The following is a 23,583-nucleotide window of genomic DNA, read 5'->3' as shown; positions in this document are numbered from 1 at the left end:
TCCCATCCCTCCCCATTCTCCTAAGTAGTAGCCCCCACCAAAATCCTGAATTCTTCTTTGATTCCTCTGTTTCAAAAAAATCACGCATCCAACTTTAAATATATCCAGAATCTGGTATCTCCCCACCACTTGCACTGTTTTCCACTCTGATCTCGACCACTGAAATAATCACAAGCTTAAATTATGCCAATGGCTTCTTAACTGGTTTCCCCATATCTGCTCTTATACCTCAGATCTATTTGTCATAAGCTTCCAGAGTAACGTGTTTAAAATGTTCATTTGATTGTGTCACTCTTCTGCTCAAAGCCCTCCAATCGTTCCCCATTTTACTAAGACTAACTTCCTTCTACGGCCCACAGGCCACTCCACGCTCTCTGACCTCATCTCCTACCACTGCTCCCAGTCACTTGACTTCAGATGTAGAGCTTGCTTGCGATTCTGTGAATATTCCCAGATTGCTATCATCTCAAGGCATTGGCTTAACTGCCCCCTCCCTGGACCGTTCTAACCTCAATAGCTGTTTGGCCAACAACCTCACCTCCTTCAAGTCTTAGCTTCAAAGTCACCTTCTCAATACAGTGAATCACAACAATCCAAATTTAAATTGCAACCCATTCTCATCCATGCCCTAGCAGCCTCGATCACCCTACTCTATTACTCTTTGTTTATTTTCTTTTCCACAATTTTTTTTTTTACATATTATACAATGTATCTATTTGTTTATTGTCTGCCTCTCTCCACTAGAATGGATGCTCTATCTGGGCACAGATTTTGGTCTTTTTTATTAATTACTGTACAGTGAACACACGTAAGATACTATATCGATGATGGTTTTCAAGTATTTTCTGAATGAATAAATAAGTTAAACTGTAACTTACATTACTTCTTCAGTAAACTATAAATTCCTTGAGCACTCAGATTCTGAATTATTCAACATTATATATTCACTCTCTAGCCTAGCAGCTGGCATATTGCTAGCATACACTCAGTAATTGTTGATTGAATGAGTCTTCCCCTCCACTGAACTGTTATTGTCTGTACTGGCCATTTTAACATTTAATTATTGGCTGCTTTTAATGTCTCACTCAGTCTGTGTATGAGAATTGACAACTTGGTGAAACATGTTTTTATTGTGATCACAGACCACAACTCTTACATGAACATTGTTAATTACTTAATACATATTCTGCCATATTTTTTTTTTGAGTTGAATAGAATGTATAATAACTAGTAGTGAAGATTGTAGGTGAGGGATGCGAGAGATGAGGGATGAGGGTCCCTAGGAAGCATTAAACACAGACCATTAAAGCAACTGAGACAAGTCATAGACAGCATTATTTTCAGGAATTGAGACAAGTTCTATGGAAACCCTAGATTCCAACACCTCCCTTTTTTTTTTGCTTGACATGTCTTTTTATTTGTTATTTATTTTTCCTCATTTATATCTCACGAGCACTAAAACAACTTAATTTGCCTGTAAGGTCTCTTGCTTTTTATGGCTGGTAAGAACTTTAGGATTGCGTGAATCTTTTAAATTAATTTATGTATGCTTAATATAACAAAATGGCATAAATTTCAACATCCATCCATCTATCCATATGTCCATTAATTTATTGAGTGGGTCCCATGCCCTGTGGATAAAAGATACACAAGGTATGACCCCTTACCTATAAGAAATGTATCCTACATGGAGAGGCAGAAAATAAAAACAATTCAAAACAGTATGTTAAATTCTAGCATAAAAATAATATGTGCAGTATGTTATGAGAACACCAAAGAAGGGCACGTAAGCCAGATCTAGTTAATTGACGACTTTTAAAAATTAGTGGCACTTAAGCTGTATCTTACAGTACATGTAAGAGGTGAAAAATAGGGATAAAACAGAGAAACAGGAGGTAACATGGAATGTTAGGAACTGCAGGCTATTTATTACATTTTAGAGATGGGGTTAGAAAAGGTGGGGCACAGAGAATATCAAACATGAGGCTGGAAAACTAAGCAGGGGAAGCTCTAGGAGGGTCTTCAATCCCAGGCTATGAAGTATGAACTTGATCTGATGAGATGCACTGAAGGATATTAGAAGTCGATGGGGGTGATTGTCTGAACAAACTAGGAATAGAAGGGAACTTTCTTAACCTGCTATAGGTCATCTACAAAAACCCCACATCTAACTTCACACTTAATGGTGAAAGACTAAATGCCTTTCCCTAAGATCAGGAGCAAGACAAGAATGTCTGTTCTTAACCACCTCTATTCAATATTGTAGTGGAGATCTAGCCGGGGCAGCTGGGCTATCAATCAATCAATCAATCAATCAACCAACGAATTAATAAATGATACCTAGATTGGAAAATAAGTGAAATTATCTCTTTTTTAGTTGACATGTTCTAGTGTATATACAGTCTTATGGAATCCAGTTATTTTTTTTTAAAATGTTAAAACTGATACATGAGTTCAGCAAGATTTCAGGATACAAGATTCATGTACAAAAATAATTGCATTTCAATGCACTAGCAATGAGAAATAAAAAAGTAAAATTAATTCAAAAATGCAAAGGACTCAGGAGAGCAAAAACAATCTTAAAAAAGAAGAAAGTTGAATGACTCGTACATTGCAATTTAAATTTATTACAAAGCTACAATAATCAAGACAGTGTTATAGTAGCAAAGGATAGACATACAGATCAATGGAATAAAATTGAGGGCCTAGAAATTAACCCTTATCTTTATGATGAATTGATTCCAACAAGGGAATGACTACCATTCAATAGGAAAAGAATAGTCTTTTCAACAAATAATGCTAGGACAAATGGATATCCTTATGCAAAAGATTAAAGTTGGAATCCTACCTTGTACTACATACAAAAATTAACTCAAAATGTATCATAAACATAAAACTCTTAGACAAAAACATAGGAGTAAATTTTCATGACCCTGGATTAGGCAATAGTTTGTTGGATATGATAGTGTCATGTCCAAAAAGCACAACAAGAGAAAAAATAGATAAATTGGACTTCATCAAAATTAAAACGTTTTGTGCTTCAAAAGATTCTATCAATAAAGTGAAAAGACAATCTACATAATGGGAGAAAATATTTGCAAATGATATCTCTGACCAGGGAAGTATTCAAAATAGATATGTCTCTTACCACTCAATAACAAAAAGACAAATAATCCAATTAAAAATTGGCAAAGGATTTGAATAGACAGTTCTCCAGGAGGTATACAAATGGCCAAGAAACACATGAAAACATCCTCAATATTATTAAGGTCATTAAGGAAATGTAAAACCACAGTGAGATACCTTTTCATACCAGCAAATATGGCTATAAATTAAAAATAAAAAGTCAGTAACTAAGGTTGGCAAAAATGTGGAGAAATTGGGACCCTTATACATTGCTGGTGGACTATAAAATGGTGCAGCCACTTTGGAAAAAAAATTGGTAGTTTCCCAAAATGTTAAATATGGCCCAGTAATTGCATTCTTTCACATACCCAAGGGAGATGAAAATATATATCCACACAAAAATGCACACATAAATGTTCATAGCAGGATTATTTATTATAGTCAAAATGGAAACAACCCAAATAGCCATCAACTGATCCGTGAATAAATAATTTTGTATAACTATGTAATGGAGTATTTATTACTCAGCAATAAACAAGAATGAAGTACTGAGAGATGCTACAACATGGATAAGCCTTGAAGACATTATGCCAAGTGAAAGAAGCCAATCACAAAGGACCACATATTGCAGAATTCCATTAATATGAAATATTGAGAATTGGCAAACATATAGAGATAGAAAATAGATTAGGGGTTGCCTATGGCTCTGAAAGGAATGGAGGGAGCAATGAATGGGGAATGACTGATAATGGGTGTAGGACTTCTTTGGGAGATGATAAAAATGTTCTAAAATTAGATTGTGGTGATAGTTACCCAACTCTGTGAACATACTGAAAACCACTAACTGTACACTTTTAGTGGGTGAATTATATGGTATGTGAATTATATCTCAGTAAAAGGTGGAAAAGAAACACACCAAAATGTGGACTGTGGTTCTTTCTGGGCTGAGGAATAACAGTTAATTTTTATTTTATTTTCAATAATTTTGAAATTTTCCAAAGTGTTTTAGTAAACTTTTATTCTTATTTTTTAAGCTTACCATAAAAAATACTGATCAAATTAAAACAGAAGGAAATGGTGTATATTACAAAACATTTGACTTTTCGAAAGACGATGACAAAACCCTGAGAATGGATCAAAGCAAGCCTAAAATACGGCATAAAGAACTATTAAGAAACTGTCTTCTGGAAAAAAACTGATGAGGTCTCAAACCAAAGCAGTGGCTTTGGGGATGGAAAAGATAAGATGGAAAATTGAAAAATATTAAGGAGATAAAATCATTGGGATTTGGAAACCAATTATAAACAGATTAATGAATTTGGTCAAGTTTTCTATTTGGGATAAATGTTTGAACAGTGGAATCTTTCAATATCTTAGAAATAACTGACAAGTGCAGAAATAACTGACATATATATTTAATATTAATATACATTATAAATTATAAATACAATTGTCTCCTTGAATAAAAATTAGTTTTATGACTTCAAAACTAATTTTTATTCAAGGAGACAATGATATTAATACACAAGCTTAGAGTCACAAACCCTAACCTTGAAAACCTACTCCTAAAGTTTGCAATGATGTTTTTAGTGGTGTCACTAGTTTTGTGATACTGAGCAAATCATTGTGATTCTTGATTTATTATTTGTAGAGGAAGATGCTCTCCAATAGTGATTGTCATAGGTTTCCTGGATCAGCAGCATCAGCAGCATTTGTGAAAGTGACTGAAATGCAGATTCTCAGACCCAACCCAGACCTGTGGAATCAGAAACTCTGTGGATGGGCTCAGTCATCTTTCCAATTTTTATAATTTTCCTGTGAATTCTGAAGCATGCTAAAGCTTGAGACCCACTGATCTATACCACCCCCAAGTTCTCTTTTAGTTCTAAAATTTAGTGTTGGGCAGCATTGGTACATAAACTTAGATGAGTAGAGTAGGGCAGCTTACAGTAGCTCTTAAATATTGATTAGGTTTATGCTTATCGTTTATTATTTTATGTATCTATTATACTTGGACTTAACAAACTTATTATATGTAGCTAACTTTCTTATGGAAAGTGTGATAAAACACAATTTTTTAAGAATTGTGCATATTAAGAAAAATCACCTATCGAAGGACATTTTGGTTGTTTCCATGTCTTGGCCACCGTAAACAAAGCTGCAATGAACACCAGAGGGTAAGGGGGTGGGGGGTGGGTGAAGAGGGTAAAGGGGATCAAATATATGGTGATGGAAGGAGAACTGACTCTGGGTGGTGAACACACAATGGGATTTATAGACGATGTAATACAGAATTGTACACCTGAAATCTATGTAAATTTACTAACAAATGTCACCCCAATAAAATTAATTAAAAAAAATAAATAAATAAATAAATAAATAAGGTGACACCAAAAAAAAAAAAAAAAAAAAAAAAAAGAAAAATCACACAAGAACAGTAAAGAAATAGAACTTTGTACCAAAAGTACTCAACAATAACAGGCTCTGACCTGAGAGAAGTATTTCAGAATGTTCTCAGGCTTTATTTCTCTCAGGAGGGCATTATTTTTACAGCTTCTGAGTCAGGTCCTCTCTTCTCTAGATCTCATTTCGAATTGATTTTGCCCTTCCAAAGTCTTAAAATCCACTTTAACGTGGGCCTGTACTCTTGTTTTTCCAAGAGTATCTTAATTAAAACCTCATCCATTAATGAAACAAGTTATTCATAATTTCTTTCAAATCCTTAATGAGTCTATGGATTAAGGCATTAGGGATTACTCCTCTCAATAAGTGACATTCCACTTGAGCTGGCATTAGCTTAATCTTTTAAGTATTTTTTCACATTGTTAATGTTCTCCATTAAATATCTTTAAATGACTAAGCTCCACGTTAATGTGATTGTAGCAGGAGAAATTATCTTCATGAGTATATATTTTTAAATTCCTTAGCAGTGAAAGGTATTTTCCAAACTCTTCAGTCCAGCTTTTGTGCCCCAAAACAACTGCACATTTTTTTCTTTCCTCCCATGTGGCCCCAGAGAAACACCAAGCTAATCTTTGTCTGTCCTGGGGACACGACCAACTGGTCCCTCCATCTATGCCTGCTTAGAAATCTGGCCCATGGTGAGTTGACTAAATATTTGCTGAATTGAAGTGAATCTAAACTCCCCATCCTTTGCCAATTCACATTACTACTCATACTTCTCAAAAATTGGCTCAAATTTCTTACAGAAAGAATGTAATGAATAACTATGTCACAACTCTACTTAATATTTCTTCAGCATTGATTTATCCACCTTCTAAAATGCATTTCAGGATGCATTATCCAATAACTGGTATTAGGACTCATCAAAATACATACAGAAAAGTTAAGTTAGATACCTTCCTCTTATCTTTTCAAATGTAAATTCTGATAGATAAAAACGATAAATTTTTTAAAAAGTCTAGAAAAAGACATTTGAGGGGAAAAAAGATGTTCTAAGTCCTAGCAAAAGCAACTTAACAGACTGGATCCTATAAACTTTTTAAACTACTTTAAATAAAAGCAGCAAAAATAAACACTATTCATTTTAGAGGCAAATTGTGAAAATATGTCTGTGATGTGATAAAAGCTTAATTATCTTAAATAATATAAATCTCTTACAAAGGAGTGATAAAATAAGATTTACAAACCTCAACTGAAAAAAATGGATGAAGTGCATTAACAGGTAATACACAGAAAAGAGAAGACAAATGTTTAATAAACATACAGAAAAAAATTACCTCATTAGTAATCAAAGTAATCAGAGCAAAGTAAAACAAATAGGGGCCGTGTGGTCCCGTGTGGCCCTTCATCCATTTTTTTCAGTTGAGGTTTGTAAATCTTATTTTATCACTCCTTTGTAAGAGATTTATATTATCTTGGGAAAGTTACAAATACACCATGACTTCATTTTAATAGCCAGTGTTGATTTTTGGTTCAGAAGCAGACCTTCTAATATATTGCTGGTGAATATTTAAAAATAACTTGCCTGTAGAGCATCTTTAAAATGCACTTCACCTCCAGAAATTCATCCCAAGGAAGTAATTCACAAGGCTAAAAATTTAGCTAAAGGAACATTCATGTCAGCATTTTACATAATACTGAAAAAATTGTGAACAATCTAAACATTCAACAGTTGGGATTGGTTAGTATGCTATCATATAATTAAACAATGGAATATTAGGCAGTCATTATAAACTATGTTTAAAAAAATTAAAAAACTATTTAAAGCACTGGAATACTGTTCACTGTGTACAATGAAGTGAAAAGAGCAGATGAGCAGGTTTAAAATGTTTATTTCTGAGTAGGATTGTATGTAATTTGCATTTTAAATATTTATTTACCAGTATTACCAGTATTAATTTTTTTTATATACTGAACATATATAATGAACCCCCAAGAGTGGTGTTTTTGGAGTGGAAGATGAGGTTAGAGAATGTTACAAATTTCAACAACTGCAAGCATTTACAGCATCTACCGTTCTTTCATTTCAGGGAATATAAAGGACAAACCTTTAAAGGTCTGTGTCTTGACAATGTGGAAACTATTTTTACTATATAATGAAACTTCTCTAAAGCTCTCAAATAATTAATAATTTCTGGGATTCCTGTGTTATCCAAGTGATTAAGAATTTGTTGCTTAAGCTGTAAAATTTTCTGTATCACATTTTAACTATTTAGATGAAACTGTCTCCACTGTTTTACACATTTCCATGGTGTCTTCAGTAATGCTTGTGGAATATGACTGAAACTTCCAGATAGCTCACAGGATTGTGGCTGGTGCCGCGGTGGACGGATGTTCTCAGAGCACATTAACCCCTCTGCTAAATGGCCGCAATCAACATGCTTTCTAGTTTCAGTAGTAAAATGTGATCTTTTTTTGTGTTTCTTCCCTGGTTGACACCTGTTAGGTCTTGATATAATCCATGTGCAAATGTGGATTAGCCCCTCAACCAATTTCTTGTTACGAACTTTTAGTATGTGGTGAGCATGGCAACCACATGACCAAAATGACAAGTATCCTGTGTACAATGAGAATAAATGGGTTCTAAGGATAAGTTTGAGGAATTCTCTTATGAATATCTCAAATGTATAAGTTTAATGCAATAATTTTGTAACACTTATTTGATGCTGAATATTCTATATCCTATGAGATACAATTGCGGTAAATTAAACCCCACGGAGACAATGTGTGACTGCATTTCTTAGCTTCAATAGTATCTAAGAATAATTTTATGTATTAAATTCCAAATATAGACATTAATAGTTTTAGAACTTTGATGAAAAAAGTACAAGCAGATAGTGTACCAAGTGTTACCATGCTACAAAAGAATGATTGACGCAGGAACACCTGGACAGAGAGTAAGTCACTTTTTTTTCCTGTAAATCAAACTGTACTCTGGCAAAACTAATCTGTGATGTACAAAGTGAGGACAGTCGCTACCTTTGGAAGTCAGTTATGAGATGGGGAAGGAGAGACCTCCTGGGTAACCTGTAGGGCTTTTTTTGGTGTTTTGTTGTTCTTTTGTGTTTTGATCTGCGTTTGGTTACTTAAATGTTTACATTTTCTGAAAATTCACTTGGTTGCACACTGATGATTTGGGTAGTTCTCTGAATGCATATTACACCTCAACAAAATGCTTATTGTATAAAAATTAGGTCCTTCTAAAAATAAAAATAAGAAACTGCTCTGTGAAATTTTTTCTTTGGGCTAAAAATGGGTTAACAATTCTCATTGGTTTCTTAGCAACAAATGCTTTCCTTTGGTGAAAAGGAGACTGCATTTTATCACTTATTTATTCTCATGAAGTCCTCCTTCTCTGTGGTGACGTCCTAGTTGGCCCCCATGGCAACTAAAATCTCATTCGGAATTCATGTTTCATTGATTGTTCCAATCAATCTTTTTCACGTTTTTATTTTGAAGTGATGATTTGTCATTCTCCTGCTCTGCTTATTACAAAGGGCTTTTGGGAGGATCAAATATGGAGCTTTGTGAAAGTGCTTTTAACAATAGGTACCAACACCATCACCACCACCACCGTCATCATGTTGGCTTATTTTTAACCTAGACTAGAAAATATGAGCTCTTTGAGATGTTTCTCTCACCCTATGGTTATTCTTCTTATTTCTTATATTGTGGACACTAGATTGCCCCCAGAACAGTTCAGCTAGAAATGCCCATGTCTGTGGTGGCCAATAGGTGGCAGCTTGCTGGTTTACCATCCACAGGGAAGGCAGACATCACCAATTAATGCCAGCATTCTTTTCTGCCTGAATATGGAGTTTGCCTCAGAATTATTTTCAGCACTGTATTCTAATTATTTAGATTTGGTACATATGAGCTTGCCCATCACTGGCATGGGCACTGTAGCTCTTTCCCTATAGAGGTAAAATTATAGATGTGTAGTATTAGGTGATAAAAAGGGTTCTAAGGAATTATCTAGTCCAGTGTTGTTGAGAGCAGTCCCTACATCAGCACACAAGGATCACTGGAAACTTGCCGGAAATGCTAATTCTCTCACCACCCCATCCCACCAACAACCTACTGAATCAGACACTCCAAGGATGAGACCCTGTAATCAGAGTTTTAATAAACGTTGCAATGATTTTGGTGTATAATAAAGTTTGAGAACCACTGCTCATGTCCAACCCTGTTGATTTTCGCTGATGAAGAAACAGGTCTATGGGTGTGAAGACATTTTCCATGGAAATATTTCCAAGATTATCCATGGAAATATTTGCCAAACAGAAACAAAACTCAACTTCTTAATTCCTAGTTGCTACATTGGCTAGTAAGTAGAGAACTGAAGGAAAACTTCCCTCTATTTTTCTACCTTAGGAATCTAAGTGGAAATTTTTGTCATTTCCCAGCACCTTTGGGGGGGGAGCACTTCTCCAGAATCCTTGGCCTATGTGGTTCAGGTGTAGCACCTTGCGGGGGCTCATACTCCGGTCTGGACCGAGCGCCTCACAACCCCCTTAACCTGCCAAGAATGCAGACACCAGATGTCATTTGTGTCTGGAACAGTTGGAGTCTTCATTGTCTCCCTGTGGAGAAGCATGTCTGAAAATGAAGTTTGTACAGAGGACAGTTGTAACAAAGGAGAGAGAGACTGAGCCCTGATGGCATTGTTTCAACTTCAATTCCAGTTCTATCTCAACCTGGAAGGTAAAATAAGTAGCTCTCAATTTTTCTGTTATGTAAATGCCCCCAACCCATTTTTGCTTTGCTTCAGCCAGATTTGAGTTGTTTTTCTATTCTGTAAAATCAAAGAGCTGTGACTGATTCTTTGGCAATATGTATTATTCTAATATCTATGTTGTAATCACTGGAGAAAGTGGGTTGTTTAGGATAAAGGTTTCCACCAAGGTTTTTTTCAACAGAGGGCCCTTCAGGAATGCTAAATACTGCTCAACTCTGTGGTACTAGGTCCCCTAGGACACTGATAGGACTAGAAACTCATAGCAATCCATATTTCTGCAAATATATAATATATTCAGAACAGAGTCCCTGGATAGCCATGCTATACTTCATTTCATAATAATTAGAGGCAGAGATCCTTCTTTGGTGCACTGAGAACTATTAATGTGGAACTAAACAATTCACAAAAGCCAATCCTTTGTCAAGACATCTTCCACAAGTGTGAAGGCCCTTAATACATTCTTCCACTGAAAATCTTGCCTGATGGAAAAGCAAGATGAAATACTTCTTTTGCTACCATCCACTTGTTCTCATTCCTCCAGTTTCCTTTATTTTCCCACTCTATATGGTCTGTGGGACATACTTCTTGATAAAGTCATTTCCCTTTCTCCACCTCCTTCCTCAAAGCAGAGTTTTCTAGATGCCATCCCCACTGTTGCAACGAAACAGTTTCCCTCCTTGAAGCCCTAATTCACTTAGTTTCTGTCAGGAAACAAGGTCTAGATTCTTACCATAGCCCCCCATCTCAACTTCCACCCCATTTTTCTTCATCTAACTTGTCCATTTATGTTGCTCTTCAGTTGGGTTCTTTTCCCTGTCATTGTTCCTCACTTCATAGTTTTTCTCTGAATTGTCTTTACTTTTCCCATGATTTCAAATACCAGATCCAGACAAGACCTTTCCTCTCAGCTCAGACTTATTGTAAACAATTAAAATATACCCCAGTATCTTAAACTCAACATGTCCAATGCTTAAATAATGCTCATTACCTCCTCACACCACTGCCCTCTGCACGACCTCATAGGTTGGCACCACCACCCGCCCTTCACTGGAGCTGCCCACCCAAGCATCATCCTTGACTCCCCTACTACTTCCCACTCCCACGTGTCAATCGCCACGCTCTGCCTTATTTCACTTCCTATGTAGTTGTCAAATCCCTCCTGTCACTCCCAGTTTAGACTGATTATTTCTCCCTTGAATTATTGCAGTCACCTTCAATTGGCTGCCCTGCCTTTGAATCGTCCCTGCTCACACTCACCAAATCGATCCCATGTGAAATTCACATCTGTGTTGCCATTGTGCTTCAATATGTTCAGTAGCTCCCAACATCTGCAGGAAAACACGATGCTCCTTACCAGAGCAAGGGGCACTCCAGATATAGGAAATTAATTCATTTTCTCCCTCTTATGGAGCTGTCTTGCCTCTGTGCTTTTGCCCATCATATCACCTCTGCCTGAAATGTCTCGCACCCTGCCTTCATGTGGCTCTTCCGTGCTCATCAGCTAAGATTCAGGCATGACCTTGTCCAGGATGCCGTTCCTCACTGCCCTGCCTGGATTGGGGTTTTATTAACCTGGTGCGTATCTTCCTTTCTGCACATGCTACCTCATCCTCATCATTTGTGTATAGGGCTATCTCTGCTTTGAACCGTGACCTCTTGAGAGTAGGGATTGTGTCTGTTTACTTCTGTGGCCGACTCAAAGTAAAGTCTTGGTAACTGTTTCTTGAGCACATGAATCCAAGCATTGACTAGCTCTCTAATGCATGAGAGTCCAGAAAGACCATTTATCAAAAGTATGCCAGAGATAGGCCTGTTTAATTGGAACTGTTTTAAATGGGCCACACTGTCTGCCATCAGGATCACCTGAGTGTCATTAGCTCTAATTATCTTCCTGAGTTTAATTGACACTTAACAAGGTAGAGCATTAAAGGAGATATTTTATTCCTCTAATATTTCCATAATAACATACTGCATGATTGCAAATTCAGAATTACAGCTTTGTGGCCTGAGAACGTAAAAAGCAGTTTGTCTAGAGGGAAAGTGTTCTTCAAGTATACCCAGAGTGTTTAAAAAACATGAATTAAGAACCTTCTTGGCAAAATACAAATATCATTTTCTTTTGATCTCTTCCTATCAAATATTCTTTAGTACATGAAAAATGTAAGGATCAGTAAAAGAGACTGCAAATGTTACTGCTACAAAGAGTCCTACAGGATGGAAAAGGTGAATTTCAACCCCATTAATCACCCAACTGCAAATGTGTTGGGAGTAGCCTGTTGGGTGATAATTAAAAGGATCACACCACATGAACAGAAAGAAAAGACACCTCAAGTGCTACAGCCTGGCCAGGTGACACCCATCTGGACCTAAGTCATTAACCAAACAGAGCAAGGACAGGGCTCTTCCTTGTTCAGGGCCAGTAAATAGACTGGTGAAGTCTAATTTTCAGGGATCCAAAGTCACAGAACTGGAGGAATGGAGAGAAATTTCATTTAAACCTGTGCTTTAGAGCCACAGGAGCCCACAGAGAGCGCTGGCCTTTTCATTCTTTCAATAACACTCTATTATTCAGTGAGCACTGACTATGGCCCAGGCAATTTTCACGTACTATTTAATTTTCACCATAAACCTAGGAGGCAATTAGGACTCCTAGAAATGTGGTTATGACACCACATTTTACTGATGACAAGACTGAAACCCAGAGAGATAAATGACCTGCCTGAGATCTTTAACTGGCAGAGCCAGGATTGAAGCCCAAATATTTGGACTCTGGTGTCATCCAGGCCAAAGTGTCATCCACATATGCCAGCAGCACGAGCAGCACCTAGGAACATTTTTGAAGGGTTAACTCATGGCCTCTGCTCCAGATGTACGGAATTAGAAATTCTGGGGTGTGGGTTGTAAAAATTCCTCTCCAGGACAGTCTGATGCACTTAAAATTGAGATCCATCGCATCATACTGTAATGCCATCTGTCAGAGCAGTGGCTATCCAACTCTAACGTGCATTCAGATTACTTGGAGAACTTGCAATGTAGATTCTGATTCAGTAGGTCTGGGGTAGGGCCTGAGATTCTGCATTTCTAACCAACTCCCGGTGATGCTGATATTGCCGATTTGCGGACAACTCTATTTGTAAAAAAGCCCTAGAATGTAAGCTTCAGGAATCCAGCTTGGCTTTGTCCTCTGCTGTATTCCCATTTAGAAGAGTCCCTGACCCACATTCTATGTTAAATGAATACACCGGGAGTCAGTATGTCTGCATGTCTGAGTTACGGACTGTTGATTTGGTGTGACATGGACGTGCCCAACCTGCCTTTTCAAATTTCTAATCACACTATCCATTCATTCATACTCAGGAACTGTCATTTTGCCCACTGAGTGGACAGACTTTTTACTGTCCTAATCTTTTGAGTGAATATGGCACTTTGAATTCCCCAAGGACAAGCAAACATATCACATGTTTTGGAAAAGGACTGAAAAAGTAGAATATAGGAAAAAGGCTAAAGAGAATGGGCGAGGGTCTGAAATGGTGTAATAAAAAGGACACTCGGGAGATGGATAGTTCACAGTTGGCTGAGCCTCTGAGCATTGCTCCAAACCTCCTCCCACATTTGCGTTAAATGTTGGAGAAGCAATGGACCGCCTTTTCCACTAGACTGGCTCAAAGCTGTTGGGAGAATTTGAATCAAAGTTGATGTACGTATTATAAAATCACCTTTAACAACAACAACAATGGCCATGCAGTAAACTTGGAATGAATAGTTAATGAGCTAATAAAGTGTCTGATTGGCCAGAGGAAAACGACACGAGCACAGAAATGGGGGTGAAGGGGCGGGGAAGAGTGCTGCCTGGATTTCCTCTGGTGTGTGAAAAGTAAGTTTCTCCAAATCCTTAACAAATGTCTGGACCTTAAAGGAATCAAATATTTTGTAAAAAGCTTGAGAGACACAAGGCTACAGCTCTTCCTAAGGAAAACACTTCAGCACAGTAAGCTCTGTAAGTATCTGGGTTGGCTGGACATTGATAAATGTGGTGTGTTGATTGTCATGGTTGGGCTGCAATGATTTATAAGAAATAATTCCAAAAATTGATTTTGGAAACATTACAAAACTCAAGAGCAAGACTTCATCGTTTGTTCATTCTACCAGAATTCCCCAGTGGAACTCAAACAAATGCCGTGCTGTATTAAATTGGTGGCTATGGAATAAATATTACTTCTAGTTTAACGAAAAATTGAAACAAGTTGTAATGAAGTGATACAACAGCTCTTTTAGGCATTATTGACCACATTTAAGAGATCAAACATCAGAGTGAGAGAAAATGACTTCTAGGCATTCTCAAAATCAGTTTTTAACGAAAAGTCTTTGAACTAATATTCATAGAATGTTTATGTAACTGGGACAACTTAATATTCTAAACAATGACATTTCCTCAAAGCATTGCTCTAAAAGGAGGAATATTAGAATTTCATGACTAGCTGATACTGGTAACTTGTGGTATAAGAACCTGATGATCCCTTAAAGAGCAGTCTTCTATATGATTATTATTATCTATATGATTATCTATATGATTATTATTAACTCATTAATTAATTCAACCTGTGAAGTGCATCACCAAAGCTCTATGTACATGCCACTTTTTGATGATTTGTTGCCAGTATAATTGCCATTTAAAAAATTAAGATTTTTTTTGAGCAGTTTAAGGTTCATAGCAAAATTGAACACAAGGTACAGAGATTTCCCATAAACCCCCTGCTCCCACGCATATATAGCTTTCCCCATTGGCAACATCCCCTACCAGAGTGGTACATTTGTTACAGTTGATCAACCTACATTGACATATTATAATCACCCAAAGTCCATAGTTTACATTACGGTTCACTCCTGATGTGCATTCCATGTATTTGGATAAATGTGTGATGACATGGCTCCATCATTATTATATCATATATCCTCTGTGCTACACTTATTCATCCCTCCCAGCTCCCACCCTCAACCCTTGGCAACCACTCATTTTTTTATTGTCTCCACAGTTTTGCCTTTTCCAGAATATCGTCAGAATCAGATTCTATGTAGCCTTTTCAGATTGGCTTCTTTCACTTTGTAATTTGCATTTAAGTTTCCCCCATGTCTATTCATGGTTTGATAGCTCCTTTTTAATGCTGAGTAACATTCCATTGTCTGGATGTACCATAGTTTATTTATCCATATATCTATGGATATCTCAGCTGCTTCCAAGTTTTGGAAATTATGAATAAAGCTACTATAAACATTCATGGACACATACGTTTTCAACTCCTCTAGATAAATACCAAGGAGCAAAACTGATGGATAAAAGCATGTTCTGTAAGAAACTGCCAAACTGTCTTCCAAAGTGGCTGTACCATTTTGCATTGCCACCAGCAATAAATGTGAGATCTGATGCTCTGCATCCTTGCCAGGATTTGGTGTTGTCAGTGTTCCAGATTTGGGCCATTCTAATAGGTGTATAGTGATGTTTCACTGCTGTTTTAAGGTTCATTTTCCTAATGGCATCGATTGGAGCATCTTTTCATATCCTTATCTGCCATGTGTATATCTTCTTTGGTGACATGTTTGTTCAAGTCTTTGGACCATTTTTACATAGGACTATTAATTTTCTTACTGTTGAGTTTTAAGAGTTTTTTTTTGTATATTTTGGATAACAGTTCTGTATCAGATGTGTCTTTTGCAAATATTTTCTCCCAGTCAGTGGTTTTTCTATTCATTCTCTTGACAGTGTCTTTTGCAGAGCAGAGATTTTTAATTTTAATGAAGTCCATCTTATCAGTTATTTCTTTCATGGATTGTGCCTTTGGTGTTGTATCTAAAAAGTCATCACCATACCCAAGGTTAAACAGATTTTCGCCTATGTTATCTTCTAAGAATTTCATAGTTTTACATTTTACATTTAGGTCTGTGATCCATTTTGATTTAATTTTGTGAAGAGTGTAAAGTCTGTGTCTAGGTTCATTTCTTCGCATGTAGATGTCTAGTTGCTCCAGCACCATTTGTTGAAAAGACTATCTTTGCTCCATTGAGCTACCTTTGCTCCTTCATCAAAGATCAGTTGAGTATATACAATTGCCTTTTGAAGCATAGAAATACAGCTGGTAGACCCAAATATAACTGTCACTAAGTTGCTAGCCCTGTGCCCATCTGCTCTATATTGCCTGGTATCACCTCCACTTTCGGGGTTAATTGGGACAATACATAGCCAAGGGGGGGAAATAGTTAAACATCCAGGTTCAGAATAAAGCTCCCCAACATTACATTGCATAATATTCCAAATACCTATTTCATATTATGGTACATATTCCTCTATGTGGTCAGGTCTCCTTCAGAACTGGGGATCCATTCCCCAGAGGCTGGGGTGCTGCCCTGAGAAAGTTCTCAGATAACAGTGCCCTCTGGGGCCTCAGACTGAACAGACCACTTTTGCCCAAGTTCACAACCGCTTCCCAGAGCGGGAACCAATGACTGAACAATGTGTGAATATAAAGGCCAGCCCCTAGGCCCCAACCAGGGACAACTAAACAATGTGTGAATATAAAGGCCAGCCCCTAGGCCCCAACCAGGGACAACTCCGAAGGATCATCTCAGCTTCAGAATGACTGAGACTTTCATTGGAAATAACTGAATTCCAGCTTAATGTCTCCTGCTGCCAAACTTTTTTCCATAGCTTCCCTTCTCCATGTTACCCAAAAGCACTCCCTAGTAAATCTCTTGCATATTAATGTTTGTGTCAGAATCGGCTCCCTGGAGAACCCAAGTTGCAAGAATTACTAATTGAAGGTCTCATTGAAGGACTATCTTATCGAAAATTAAGAATGAAGGGTAAAACTCAGGGTTCTGGAAATTTTGTGATACAAGGTGCAAGAATGACCAAAAATGACCCTAAATTCTCACTGTCTAAACAATGGTCTCCCACCCATTTCTCCCTATGGGAGGGGTTGTATTGCTTATATGGAAGCAGGATGTCATATCCCAGGGTCCCAAATTCTGCAGTGGTTGAACAGCAGGTAACCCTAGACAACTCCTATAAACACCCCAAACCCCAAACCAGATGGGCTAGTGCAGAATTGGTCTCATTATTCCTCCGGACATACTGCTTTCTTATGTCTACCCTACAAAAGGCAGGACAGCAGACAGAGCAAGCTCTCTTCACTGGAAATCCCTCCCCCAAATCTCTCACAAGTCTAGCAGGACACACTGACCTTCTTGGGGCCCTCTGAGGGTGCACAGGAGAGGAAGTGGCTTCTCGTCTCTCACTGACACTAGTTTCATATAGCTTTCCCTCCCTTTCTCCACTAGTCTAATCATTCACTAAGCTGGTGGGGTTGTGGAATTTATTTTGAACCTTCATGGTTGACAAATAGAGACCTGGATGGGACTCTCCTTGTATAACAGTGTGACTACAAAGGCATAAATTCTTTTTAGATTGGCTTCAGTAACAGTTATGACTTTTTTTAAATGTCAAAAAGGGTCAATGGCTACACTAGGGATACAAACAATCCCTGCAATGAAGAAAGGCTACTGAGCTAGTGGATAGGTGACCTTGGTGTCTGAATATCCCCAAGGCCCAAGAGAGGAGAACCTGCTGTGAGATGTTGCCAGTGGCTAGTCAGAGCTGACTATTCACTGTGGGGCAACAGCAAAATTATCTACAGTGACCCTGCGTGTTGCTTCACAGTTGCCAAGACAACAAGCTAAATGGTACAGAGAGTGATCTCCTAGATGGCGGACCTGCACCCAGGTCGGCTTCCCATGGAACCATTGGTGTCCTCTGGCAGGAGGGACTGAACCTTTCTAAGCATTCCCAGGTCTGCAGGGCTTGGGCAGGCAGAGTCCACAGAAAAAGCTGCATCCCCGTCCAGCTGGCCTGACTCCAGGATGGCCTGATGCTTTCCCATAGTTAAGGGAGTTCACCTTGCTTCATAAAAGAGGAGAGTAATAAAGGGGTCCAGGCCATTGGTCTCTGAGACGACAGAAAGATATTCCTTTTCTCCAGTCTGACCCTGGCCTCATGTATCTCCTCTTCTCCCAGCAGAGGCTAGTCCTTAACCAGAGCTATAGACAGGACATTGCAGAATTCATCCCAGATCCTGGTACATAACAAGTGAAAGCCCAGATGGAACCCACTTTGCCCCACAAAAGGTCATCTAATATTTCTCGTAAAAATAGCTTTGAACCTTATATATAGCTTTACCTTTTAAAACAATTCACATGCATTAACTCAGTAAGACCCACATCAGCCTAGTGAATTTGGCAAGGGACATATTATATAATCCACACAGTTTCAGAAAGAAAAACTGGAACACAATGTTGGATAAAGGACATTTTCCTTTTCGATTTATGAAAAAATATTATAAAAAACATTTGAACTTGAATCGCAGCTACTTATATATGTAATGAATTATCTTTCTTTAAAAAGATAAAATTAAATGAACTTGTACTAGCACAGAAAATCCTGGAAATATGGTCAGCATTGTTATAGGGCATGAAACAAACCTTGCAGCTTACTTTAAAATTCCCTTTTGATAAAAGTGTTAAAGAGAGAGAGAGGTCAAATGTTCAGAGGCTTAGAAGAGAGAGGGTTGGAGAAAAGCAAGTTAGATTTAAGAGAAAGTGATTGATAGTAAAGAATGTACAAGTCTATGGGTGAGAGTTTTAAGGCAAGGCAGGACACTCCATGTAGTCTGCACATGCAGAAGTGGCTTTAACAATGTGCCCAGTACACTGCATGATGTAACCACTCAAGACAACTGGCATTCCTGGAGCAGCATGTACGTGCCCCTCCTCTTTTGATATACCTGTTCTACTTCTCCTCCCCTTGAAGTAGAAAACCATTTAAATCAAGTAAGATCCATTCAATAAACATGTTTATCAGAGGCCCAGTAGATAGTTGCTGGGAGCCAAATGTGAATCAGCCACAGCGTAAGAAAAAGATCTAGCAGTTACTCCTCGCCCCAGAGTATGATGGGTGACTGCACTGGGGTCTCCAGTCATGTACTTTGAAGAGCACGAGTAATGGCTGCTTGATCTGAGGATTAGGAAATATTTTGCTACTACATAGCTGCCACCTATTGGGAGGGGGAGTCACCCCATTGAGTAAATCATCCTACAAAATTAAGAAGGGACACGAGTTTTATTTATGCTGATTCAGAATCTGCCTGAACTGTGCCTTTCCTTTTGCCCTATAATAATGTGTCACCTCTAAGCAGCATCACCTCTCTGAGTCTGTTACTTTTCACAGAATCACGGGTCCTTAAAAGTAGAACAGACCCCAGAGACTGAGTACCCTAACCTTCACACACACTGAAAACCCTTCCCCAGAGTCCTGACAATGTCTACACAAACAGGAAATAGAGTTTCATCTGCTTTCTTTGTTTGCACTAAAGGGATCTACTTGAGTATAAACACTTCCGCACATTGTATTCTGGGAAGTGAGGATCCACAGGGTACATTTCTGGGGTACAAAGATGCTTCTAGAAACCCTGGAAAGCTCCCATGCCACCTCTATATAGGACAGCCTCATAAAGCAGATGTTTTCTAGTTTTAATTTCTGTAAACTCTCAGATGCATTAGGCTAAACATCTCCAAGCCTTATTCATAATTGCTGCAGTAGGTAATTTGTGCCTGTGGTAACAGCAATTCAAAGTTATTAATGAAAATGAAGGCTAATTAAAAAAACAAACATCTAAACTCAAGCTAAGGTAAAAATACAGAGTATTCACAGGAGAATCAATTCTAAAAGACAAATATTACTCTGGTTGCGATAAGGCAAAAAAAGTAGACTGTCACACACAGTTTCATATTGTCCATGCGTTACACATACCTGCAACCCTTCGATGGCCAGTTTGAGGATGGAAGGTGTCAGTTTGGAGGCTTGTTTGAAGGAAAAATTACTCCAGTCTATAATTAAAATGAAGCCATTTATCTGAAGCTCTGGATCTTCAATAAGGACTTCCAACGACAGCAAGATGGCACGGAGGATGTCTGTGAAGGAGTTCCTGTAGCCAGAGCAGAAAGGAGAGTCTGTGTGTGAATATCAGCAGAAGATCGCACGTTGCACGTAGAGTGCTGGCCTCCTCACCCCACTGCTCCGTGAGCCCAGCCTTCGGGGTCACATCAGTGTCCTGTACCCAAAGTGACCGAAAATATATTTGCTAAACTTCACAAGAACATCGCTTCCAGACTCACAGAATGGAAGCCTCCCTTTGATCTGAGTGCACCAGCCCCGCAAACTTTATGAGGTGTCTCTCTTGTGGGTCTCCATGAATCTCTCTACACTCTGTTTCCACCAGAGCACTGACTATATTTCATTGAAATGCGTCCCTTACGCACCTCTCTCCCTCACAGAACTCTAATCTCTTTTAGGGCCAGGAGTGGGCCATCATCGTAGTTGTGTCCCAATCCCTAGCTACTCACTGAATCATTGCTGAAAAAATGAGGTGTAACCTTAATCAGAAGTACTTATTTTGATTAAACCTTTTGTTCCTTTTGCATGTTTAAAATCTTGCTAAAAGTATAAAAAACAACTAGGCAATTGATGTTTGTTAGCTTCAATTCATGGATAGAGAAAAATAAATCAGGAAGAACAGCTTATTTTCATTCAAGGTTTCCTGAGTGTGATTCGAGAAGGAAATTGCTCTGAGTACATCAGTAACTATGACAACAGGCAGACCTGAATACAAACTAGAGTGACAGTTCTCCGGTGTTGTCTGTGTTCCTCCATGTCATATATTCCCACTCACCAGTTGATTATTGTTTTAAATAATTTTTAGACATGAAGAAGTGATGGCATATTCAATCTCCTACTCCCAACAAATTATCAGAGCTGCAAATTTAAGATCTTACAGAATCTCTAAATTCAGTGTCTTTTTTTGGTAAGTAGGAAAATATACTCTTGGATAGCAACTGACGGCAAAATCTGTTACTTCCTTCAGGCTATCATTAAAATCGGAAACCATGTCCTCATGTGAAATGATCAGATTCTTGAGCATTTCAATCTGGTTCAAATTCTACCCAAGTCTAATGATTCCAGATTAGAAATAAGGAAATTTGAGATCAAATGGTAAACCAGTAAGAATTATTGAATGCCTATTAAAAGATCAGCATTGTGTTTGATACTTGAAATTATAAAATAGTATGGTGTCTTTCCACTTTAAAAGAGCCCTTAATTTAGTTAGGATGGGGCATAAGATTAGTAAAAGGAGTTGAACAAAAGTTGGGTAGTCAGGGAAGAGTGTACAGAGGGATGAAGACTCGGGATAAGCCTTGAAGAATGGGTAAGATTTTAATAGATTTTTGGAGAGGGGATATCAGCTCATTCTGTTTTTGTACAATTCTTCTTACTAAAAATGTATTCCTTATATCAAGATGAAATTTTCCTCCCCCAAATCCAGCCATTGAGTGTAGTTCTGCTGCAAAGAAAAAAACCTCAGGTCTTTCCACAGCACACACTTTCAGTTATCTAAACATGGTGGTCATGATGTCCTATAAATCTCTCGATTAAAAAAAATTATTAGTGACTTTAACCTTTTTTTCATAAGTAATGATTTTTAATATTATTCTAGTCATTATTTTTTTCTTTCAGATATATTCTCTTTTAAGTTTTAAGTACGCTGAATTTCTATTAATGTTGGATAAATTTTCCTCAGGGCTTTGTTTGGTTTTTGTTTTCTCATTCACAGCAAACATGATCTAAAGACCCAAGTCTCTCTTTTTAGAGATACAGCTTTGTATTAGAAAAAAAAAACACACATTGATTTAAGTGGAGAGTGGGACTAAAGATTATTAGTTTAAGCAATTCCAAGTGGAAATAGGGAAATGCCCAATTGTAAACTAGAAATGACCATTAGGGAATTAGAGCTTCATCCTGGATAAGCTTTCTTAGAAAGAGCATACACATGGAGAAAATCAGGACTGAAAGGCTAATCCTTAGGTAAAGCCTACATGCAGTACTGAGGTTGATGGAAGAAGGACTGAGGAAATAAAAGGTGAAAGGATCAAGATAGTACTGTATTTAAGGGGGAGGGGTGATGTCTCAAGAAATAAGGCTATGATAAATTGCATTATGACCCCAATTCTTCGCTTAATCTGAGCATCCACTCACTAGCTGTGTGCTGACTTCATTGACAATAAAGTGTATTTCCTGCCCTATGGCCATGCGACTTGATTTAACTGACGGCATGTGACAAAAACGACAGTGTGCCAATTCCAAGTCTAGCTCTTAAAGACCTCAGATGTTGCTATTTGTTCTCCTGTCTTGTGCCACTGCCATGGTAAAAACATCTTACAGCTAACACGCTGAACTGAAGAGAAGAATGAAAAATATACAGACCAGTGACTTCCCAGCCAACTAGTAAATCTTCATAAAAAAGGGGTCACCCAGCTGAACCCAGTCCACATAAACCCTTGCTGCCTCACAGATGTGTGAGCAATAAGTTATTGCTTTTTTAAGTCACTGAGTTTGGAATGGTTTATTACTCCTCAATAACTATCCAGTACCACAGGATAGTTAACCACGTCAAATGCAACATAAAGATTAAGGAGAATAAGGAGGGGTAAGGGCAATTGGATTTGACAACAAGGAGATCTTTGGAGAATTTTGAGATAGCACTCTTAGCTGAATGGTAAAGATAGAAATCATTGATTATAAAGATTTTTAGCAAATCACTTAATTACTATCTCATTTTACTCCTATATAAATGAGAGCTATCACTTCTTCCCATCACATATCCACTTGTATCCACTTCCAACAAAAGGCATTAAATTCTAGCTGGAAACCTGGAAGCTATTTTATGCATTTTAAAGACCAAAACCTTATTCAGGATAGGCATTGGTCGTGAATGACATATTATAATCATGGGATGATCCCAGGAGAAAAGTAAAAGGATTCTGGACTTCATTATAGTTTCCAAATGTTCAAATGCTTCACTTTTCCAGAGGAACTGGGTGCGCAGGAAAAAGGTGAGTGGAATGTGTCTCAAGTCATGAAGTTTTTCCCCTGGTGAGGAAAGTGACACCCCACCCCTTCACCCCCCCACCACCCCATACCCACATACTGCAGCTGTGATCATTATCTTAAATTCCTCACTTCTTGACTTCCTCACATGTATTTCCTCTTTCCTATTTTGACATCTTTGACTTGTGAAACCATTCCAGCTTTTTTTCACTTAAAATACCTACCAAACCAAATAGTTCACGTAGTTACTGCACCCTCAAGCAGGTGG

The 23,583-nt window shown here is 38.0% G+C and overlaps 1 protein-coding gene across 2 annotated transcripts in view; it reads right to left on the bottom strand.

Annotated features, from left to right (window-relative positions):
- The window catches only part of CLVS1 (clavesin 1), a 154,005-nt gene that overhangs the window by 61,060 nt on the left and 69,362 nt on the right, over nucleotides 1–23,583 (bottom strand). For both annotated transcript variants that reach the window (XM_081069799.1, XM_081069800.1), the window contains exon 3: nucleotides 20,184–20,358. In XM_081069799.1, coding sequence (XP_080925925.1) covers nucleotides 20,184–20,358 — 175 coding nt within the window. The remainder of the gene's footprint in view (nucleotides 1–20,183; nucleotides 20,359–23,583) is intronic.

The sequence above is a fragment of the Rhinolophus hipposideros genome, assembly GCF_964194185.1.
Source record: "Rhinolophus hipposideros genome assembly, chromosome: 13".
Lineage (NCBI taxonomy): Eukaryota > Metazoa > Chordata > Mammalia > Chiroptera > Rhinolophidae > Rhinolophus > Rhinolophus hipposideros.
Note: the sequence above shows the minus strand (reverse complement) of the source record. Positions and strands in the feature narration are given on the sequence as shown.